General features: G+C 34.0%; 1 protein-coding gene across 1 annotated transcript; it reads left to right on the top strand.

Moving 5' to 3' along the window:
• The first annotated feature begins 436 nt into the window (after nucleotides 1-436).
• LOC131653464 (probable hexosyltransferase MUCI70) lies at nucleotides 437-5,873 on the top strand. Its single transcript, XM_058923605.1, has 9 exons — nucleotides 437-1,156; nucleotides 1,857-2,147; nucleotides 2,274-2,487; nucleotides 2,855-2,964; nucleotides 3,050-3,249; nucleotides 3,954-4,057; nucleotides 4,556-4,746; nucleotides 4,863-5,062; nucleotides 5,417-5,873. The coding sequence occupies exons 1-9, from the start codon at nucleotides 907-909 to the stop codon at nucleotides 5,609-5,611; spliced, it is 1,755 nt and encodes a 584-aa protein (XP_058779588.1). The 5' UTR covers nucleotides 437-906; the 3' UTR covers nucleotides 5,612-5,873.
• Nucleotides 5,874-8,585: the final 2,712 nt, after the last annotated feature.

Below are 8,585 nucleotides of genomic sequence, written 5' to 3'. Positions count from 1 at the left end.
ATAAAAAAAATAAAATATAAATACTTGAATAAAAGTTAAAAAATATTAGTATCTACTTGAAAAAGTTACAGTTTATTGTACTAGTGTTATTTTTTTAAAGAAAAGTGTCTTCAATGAGATTCGAACCGCGACCACATATTTTAAGCTCCTAAAAAGTTGGTTTCAACTCCTTTTTTACAAGCTCTACACCATATAGTACAAATTTCCTGTTCTAGAAATTGTTGATGTTACTTCCATATAGATGACTTATTCAAATTGACTCTATATTTTTGAAATATGATAAAGAGGATAATTTTATATGGAGTTTGGAAGTGTGTTAGAAATTTGTTGAAACTCTACACCAAATTAAAAAAAAAAAAAAATCATATTCCATATTTTTTATTTTGGTGTTATTAAATTGGGCTAAATGAAGGCCCATTAAAATGCAATGCAATTGATGCAAGCAAATTGCATTTGCATCTTGTGTTTTTGTTTGTCTCTATTCTCTCTTCCCTCCATTCACGCTACACCTCAATCCATCACCATCTCCTTCTTCCTCCCAATTCCCGATTTCAAACTCCACGCCCAGATTCCGTCCTCCTCCTAACCAACCAACCTTTTCCCCATCATCCTTCCCCGGAGTGGGACCCACTCCGATCAACTTTCCTTTTTTACCCCTCCAACCCACGCAAATGAATCGTGTCTCTCCCTTCTCAATCCTCGGCATCAAATGTAGCTCGCAGGGTTTCGAATTTCTGTAAAATGTGATACTTATAGCATAATTGTTAATCTTATTACACCGTTAGAATTTTGAATTTTGAATTTTGAAGTTATAGAGGTTGTGGAATTGTGGATTTGTAGATTTGTTTGTTGTTGCTGTGGTTGTTGTTGATGGTGTGAAAAGGAGATGAAATTGAAAGGAGAGAGATGACTGGAGTGTCATTGGGCCTACGAACAGGTAGCTATGGTTCTCTGCAGTTGATTCAAAATGGAAACGGTTTGCAGCTTCCTGTGCTTGTTCGTAGACCTTCAAAGGCGCTCCTTTATAACCCTAAAGAGAAAGAAAGGGGTTGCCCTTATATTTGTCGCCACCTCGGACGCGGCAGGGTTGCTATGCTTCTCATGCTTCTATTTGGTCTTTTCATTTTTGTCTTTGGTTGCTTTACACTTTACAAAGGTCAGTCTAGTTTAGTTTGTTAGTTACTCTTTCATTGTTTCGTTCATGTATCTATTTATTTAGAGATTAATGTATATGCATAGAGTAGTCCTTGTGTAAGAAGTTGGAATTATCTTTAGTTAAGTCGTGAAATATGTGTATGAAGGCCTTTTTTACCTTAATTTAATCATGAAAAAGTGTGAGGTCATGTGCCGTAGCCTGCCTTGCACATTCTCAAAGACGGCCCTGTATATGGACCAGGACTATATTATTCAATCATATCCATTGTTGCTAAATTGAAGATTGTTAATGTTATGTGATATGTTGTTTAGTACGCAATGTTGACAATTAGCGGTTATAGAGGCTCTATAGCATTGTTGCATAGCATAATCTAAACAAATCTTCCATGATCTGCAGTTGACAACACTGATCATATTTCATCAAATGGATTCTTTATGTTTGTCCAGATATTTTAGAGAGTGATATTACAAAATGATACTACGATGAGATTTGATTGGTTTTATATGATGTGCCATATATATTAAACTCTTGTCTAGTTAGATTAGATTAGATTAGACTTGTTTTGTAATATTGGTTATGGCTTATAAGTTATGACATGCTTTGAAATGTCTTCTTTTTTTTTTTGTGTAACTTTTTAAACTTTTGTTTATCAAATATCTATGTTTCATGGTGTATTTTTTGGTTTTGTGTTGAACTTCAGGTGGAAACATTACTAGTGAAATTGAAAATACACGATCTCATGCCATTAGTAGCTATGATTTTTTAGGCCTTGATGAAACAATAGAACCAAAGTTGATGGATAGTAGTTCTTCTAGAAAGACACCTGTAACAAGTAGGCATAAAAGTACATTCAGGGATCATCCTGTTTCCCATTTACGATCTTCATATAATTTGAAAGGAAAAATAGGATCTTCCTTTACTGCGGGACATTATTGTGACCATTTTGCATATCCTCCTCCACCGGCTGATAGAAGAAGAACTGGACCACGCCGTAAGTTTTGTTTTTCTTTTTCCAGTCGGATCTTGTTTTCAATTCTTAACTTACAAAACTGAATCGGTTTTGAATCTGTATCATTTTAGAATTCTGTTGATCTGGTTCTTACTCTTTCCCTTTCAGCATGTCCTGTATGCTATATGCCTGTGGAGAAAGCTATAGATAGTATGCCAAGTTCCCCATCAGAGTCTCCTATACTTCACACTCTCACATATGCGCATGATGAAAATATGTTTCCAATTGAACCAGAGGGTGGCTCTGATTTTGGTGGATACCCTACTCTGGAAGAAAGGGACGCTTCTTTTGATATAAAAGAGACCATGAAAGTGCATTGTGGGTTAGTTTATTTCTGTTAATTGTTTTAATTCTCTCAAAACTTGGAAAGTAATGTTCTTGAAAGAATTCATAATTTAGTTTCCCAGTTTCCATTAGTGTCCTTTTAAGATTTTTTTTTCAGAAATGGATTTGATGCAGTAAAAAATTCTTGCAGTCATTGTATCTCAGTTGTTCGATAAAGATAAGATGGTTAGTATTTTGAGTTTGCGTTTTAAACCCAATTTGGTGAAGTAGAGACATGACACATGTCTTATCCGTCGAGATGTAGTGACTGCAGGGATTTTTTACTGCACACAATCTGGGTTCAATACTCAATGCATTTTTAATGCCTGTTATTGCATTTCTTGGCTGACATACACTCTTGTCAGATTTGTCAAAGGAAGCAGACCTGGCCGCCAGACTGGGTTTGATTTTGATGAGGAAGATCTCTTAGAGTTGGATCAGTACCATGATATCATTGTTGCGTCTGCCATATTTGGTACGATTCATGACTGATTATGTTCTACATTTGCTTTTTTGTCCTTTGTTTTCTGTTTCTCATAGCTCCATCCAATATATATCAGGAAACTATGATGTAATACAGCAGCCCAGGAACATCAGTAGAGAAGCAAGAAGAAACATTCCTTTCTATATGTTTATTGACGAAGAGACAGAAATGTATATGAGAAATGCTAGTATTTTGGATAGCAGCAGGAGAGTTGGATTGTGGAGAATCATTGTTGTCCGGAATATTCCATATGCTGATTCTAGGCGTAATGGAAAGGTTAATTGCTTACTCTTTGCTTACTCGTTATTAGAACATCAATAATGTGATTTATTGAAATCTAATACTATTTTTGACCTGTATAGTGTATTTTCTTAACACTCTTTTTTCTGAATTACATCTGTTTTTCTGATTTGATCTCAGAACTTTTTTCTTTCTACATTTATCTTGATGCTGTTTGAATTTCACTTTAATCCGTGTAACAATTGTACTTGATTACTTGAGCTTTTATTATCTTTTTCCAAAATCCAAATTAATTGCTGAGTTTGGTTTTTGGTGCTTCCTACCAATATGAACCATGTAGTATAATAAAATGGGCTCTTTTTTCCAAGGGCTGCTTGCATTTTGGCGTGGAAGGATCTGAATCATGTATGTCTTTGTTAATCCAGTGCATGAAGTGAGGCTTGAGGCTTCAATGCATAAAACTTACAAAATTTATTTTGTTGATTTATCTTCTAATATTTGAAATCTAATAGAAACATAGTAGGAAAGGTGGAAGCAAAAGGGTGTTAATTAGTTGAAATAATTATACAAGAAAGATCCGAGTTATTGATTTTATGAAGTATTAACAATTTGCTTTTTTAATATATTAACAAATAACAATCAAATTTGTAACCTATTGAAGTATGATAGTGTTTTTGTCTTGCTCCCTATAAAGATTGTGGAACTTATTATGAATTATGATGCCTCTGAACATATTGCAGATTCCAAAACTTCTTCTTCACAGAATCTTCCCCAATATTCGATATTCAATTTGGATTGATGGGAAGCTTGAGCTCGTTGTTGACCCATATCAAGTTCTTGAAAGGTAAAATGTGCTCTCTTTTTCAATATATTTTTCTTCATATTTTTATTCCCTTTGTATGTGGAGAGAGGCAATTTTCTATTAACTGTCATTTATACTTTAGAGTTGAAATTAGTATTCTTTGACAAGTAATAAATATTATAATATCAGGCATTCTCTTTAGAGGATTCATTTTTGATTAATTACTAAATAACTTTCGGCTTAGATTTACATGATTTATAGATTTTATTTACTATTTTCAACTTTGTGATACTTGTGCGCACATCCTTTACAATTTGGCTTCAAGTTTGTCTCTTTTCTTGGTATTTTCTATGAAAGTTTTGAAGATTTCTTATTGCATAAAACAGACTTCGATTTCTTTTTATAGTTACGATGATCAAGTTATATAACCCTCTGCCTTTGGTGCAATACAAGTAATTGCTTACTTAGCCAAGTTACATAGAAGAATTTCTGATAGTATCAGTAATATGTTCATTGTCAACGCCTGTTTTTTATATCCAGGTTCTTGTGGCGCCCAAATGCTACATTTGCTATTTCAAGACACTATAGACGCTTTGATGTCTTTGTCGAGGCTGAGGCTAATAAAGTAGCAGGAAAATATGAAAATGCTTCCATTGATCGTCAAGTCCAATTTTATCAATACCACGATGGTTTAACTCATTATTCTAGGGCTAAACTTCCCATAACTAGTGGTAAGAACAATCTCAATATTTAACATGCCTATTCTTGCAAAATAGGTTATGTACGGAGAGATGTGCTTGTGCTTGCATATAATACTCCACTTTAAATGTGCCTTGTGCCTCTGCAGATGTTCCTGAAGGTTGTGTTATCATTAGAGAACACATTCCAATTACAAATCTGTTTACCTGCTTATGGTTCAATGAAGTCGATCGCTTTACTTCCAGGGATCAATTAAGCTTTTCCACAGTAAGAGACAAAATAATGGCAAAAGTTGATTGGAGTATCGATATGTTTTTGGATTGTGAAAGGCGAAACTTTGTGATACAGGTTAGTTTTTAGTTGATGCCATTTTTAGAAATACAAATCTGCCTCCTTGTTTTCAATCTGTTTCCTATATTTAAAGCTTTATACATGAAACAGGGTTCCACTGTTTCCCATGCAATTTTTATGCAAACACCAGGTGGCCTTCTCATAAATATAAGGGAAAACCGAAAATGGAAACAAAAAAAGTTATTGATCAGTCTTTTATATTTCACGGGCAAAACTTTGAAAAAAGAAAATATTGATTAATGCTAACCATTTTTCTCTCATGAGATTGGCTAATGTCTAAAACAGTGTAAATTTTGTGCATTTGTTCTTTTGAAATGAAGAATTTTGATATTGGTTTGCGATAAATTTCAGGCTTACCATAGAGACGTATTGGAGAACATGCCTCCTCCTCCAGTCATAATCAGTCGTTTCAATCCACCTTCTTCCTATACTACTAACAAGCCACTGATGAAGAAGAATCCTAGGCGCGGAAGAGGAGATAGGAGATCAGGTTCTAGGCGTCATCGTAAAGTAGTAGACAATTTTCTTATGAACTCGGGGTTCTAAATTGTAAATGCATTCTTTGTTGCAAATTATACATCAAAGAGCTCTGAACAACTGATACCATTTCAAAAATGTTGCTCCCTTTTTATGTTTTATTTTGTAAATATTTGTCTTTGACAAGATCCTTGCTTACTTTTTTCAAAGGGGAAAGAGAAAAGGGAGAAAGAAATGGGTTCTCAGTTGTGCATTTTGCACACAATACAATTTGTATTCATTAGTTATCATAGTTTTTTTAATCTTCATTTATACTTGCAAATTTTATCCATGAAGGAACATTCAAGTGTTATTATGTCTCAAGATTATCTAAAATAGAAATAGACATTGAATTGGTGAGATCTGAGTCCCTCAAATATTTTTAAAAAAAAATCTAAATATTTCAAACACTCATATTTGTTTTTGTTTAATTTTTCTAAATTTTTTGAAATCGAATCTGATGCATGAATGTAAGACAGAAAATTCTCAGAGGGATGATTCTGACTTAGGACTTTTTGAACTAGAGAACCTTCTCACTTCAGAGGACTAATTGGTTTAGAGTAAATGTTTTAGTTTTAAAAGAGGTTTTGCTGATTTTTTCTACTTCACATGCTACACAAAGAACATCTGAGTGATAATGAGATCTAACTAACCCTTAACAAGTTTTAACTTGCTAAATTTGGAGATTAATCTCTAGTTAGCATGATCTAGCCTTCTGTGCCAGATCTATTTTTCATCACTCACTGATAGAAGGTAAAGTACCTACTGATCAGCCAATTCAGAGAAATTAATTTTATAAACATTGTCTTTTCTCCTACCTTTGAACACTAAGGACTTGCCAGATTTATTCATGACTATACAAAATTGACTAATTCTTAATAGGTTATCTTTTAGTCCATCTACTAACCAGACATTATTAATAAAAATGGAGGAATTACCACTAATACATGTGTTAATTATCTTTCCTTTTTTGTTTCCTTCAAACCCCATATTTCCTCCCTCTTTTAAAGTTAGGATTTGGAACATATGCTTTTCTTATGTCATATGTCGTGAGCAGACACTGTCTAGGTACCATGAGTGCTGCTTTACGTCTCCCATGAAGCATATTTGTTTCAAAAACAATTTCATATTTAGGTACCTATAATCTTGTGGGTCCTTTAAGATTAGTTCTAAAAGGGTTCTTTTGACTTTGTACTTTTGCTTTCATATAGCAAGGCTTGGGATCATTCAAGACTTTTAGTTTAATTTTTTTTCTTGAATTTATCTTAGTCTTAGGTTGTGAATCTTTCAGAACATTAAACTCGGTTGTCTTAGGTTCTAATCTGTTCAGAACCTTGACTTCTGATTCCTTGGTTCTAGTCTTCTCAGAACCTTTAACTTCTGAGTTCTTGGTTCTAGTCTGTTCAGAACCTTTGCCTTCTGAGTCCTTGGTTTTGATTTCTTTAGAATCTTTGAGGTACTAGGTTCTGAGTTGTTCAGAACCTTGGACTCTTCATCTTTTGGTTCTAACTGGTTCACAACCTTTGCCTTATTAGCAACTCGTACAAAATGAGAATATAGCCCTTTCTTAGTAGAGCTAGAGAAATAAGGTTCCATTGGTTTGTTCAAGGTTCCCATCCTTGGATTATTAGGTTTTTGTAAAGAACCAATGTCTTCTCCTTTTCTCTTGCTAATACCATAAATCATGGAAGCAAGTTTTGTCCTGTCAAAGCCACTTATAATAAACTCCTGAAGAGCAAGTTCATGCTCATTTGGGGGTTAATCAGACACCTTTTCAATTTGACTTTTTTCTAAATCATTATATTAATTTAATATATTTAATTCTTTTTTTCTTTTCAAAATCTTCATGTGTTTGGATTTTTCTTGACAACACTCCATAAGGTCTTGAATTAATATAATTAAATCAGAACTATAAAGGTTAGAAAAATACCTCATCTTCTTCTTTAGAATATGAACCATAATCTAAGTCAGAAGATGTTAGAGCCATTAAATCCATATTGGCTTCTTCTTCATCAGACTCCTCTTATTTGTCAAGTTCATCCCATGTTGCCATGAAACTCTTCTTGACTTTGTTTCTACTGCTGTCCTTCTAGAAGCTTCCTTTCTTTAACTTGTCCTTTTGCAGCTCTGGACAGTCACCAATAAAGTGACCAAACTTCTTACAATTGAATCATCCCTTCTGGTCATAATTCTTTTCTTTTGAACTAGATCCTCTGAAGCCACTGCTTCTTCCTAAGAGCCTTTTGTTCTTGGTCAAATACTGAAATCTCTTGATTAAGAATTCCATTTCCTCTTCTTCATCATTTGAGCCTTCTTCAAAACCTCTTGCTGAAGGAGCTTCTTCAAATCCCCAGACTTGAGGAGATTTGGAAGATTGACTAACAGATCTCAAAGCAAGAGACTTGAGTTTCTTAGGAGGTCCATCTCTTATAAGCCCCATCTCATGACTTTGGAGATTGCTTATCAGGATTTCAAGACTTATTGAAATCAAGTCTGTAGCCTCTTGAATGGTTGTCACTTTTGCTCTATATTTGGCAGGAAAACTCCTAAGAATCTTCTTGACATGATCAGAGGTTGTATAACTATTGTTTAGAACCCGAAGTCCAGAAACCAGATCTTGAAACCTGAGAACACTGTTTCAATATTCTCATCTTCTTTCATTTTTAACAATTCATATTGTTGGACCAAAAGAATTTCCTTTGCCTCTTTAACTTGTAGATTTCCATCATAGGTAGCACACAAAGATTGAAATATGGTTTTAGCAGTAGATTTTTCAATAATATTAATGTACTCAAGAGAGGTAGATAATCCACTGGAATACCTCGCACTTTGTGATGTTTTTTTGTAGATCTTCTTTTGATCAGGTGTGAGACTCTTTTTGTCAGCAATCATTCCTACTCCATCAACTGGAATAGAAATGCCATCTTCAAGAATGTCCCATAGCTCATCATCAATACTTATGAAGTGATTGTACATTTTGATTTTCCAGCGTTCAAACTCTGTT

The sequence above is a fragment of the Vicia villosa genome, linkage group LG2 (genome assembly GCF_029867415.1).
Source record: "Vicia villosa cultivar HV-30 ecotype Madison, WI linkage group LG2, Vvil1.0, whole genome shotgun sequence".
NCBI classification, from domain to species: Eukaryota; Viridiplantae; Streptophyta; class Magnoliopsida; order Fabales; family Fabaceae; genus Vicia; species Vicia villosa.
This window is presented reverse-complemented; position numbering and strand designations above follow the sequence as displayed.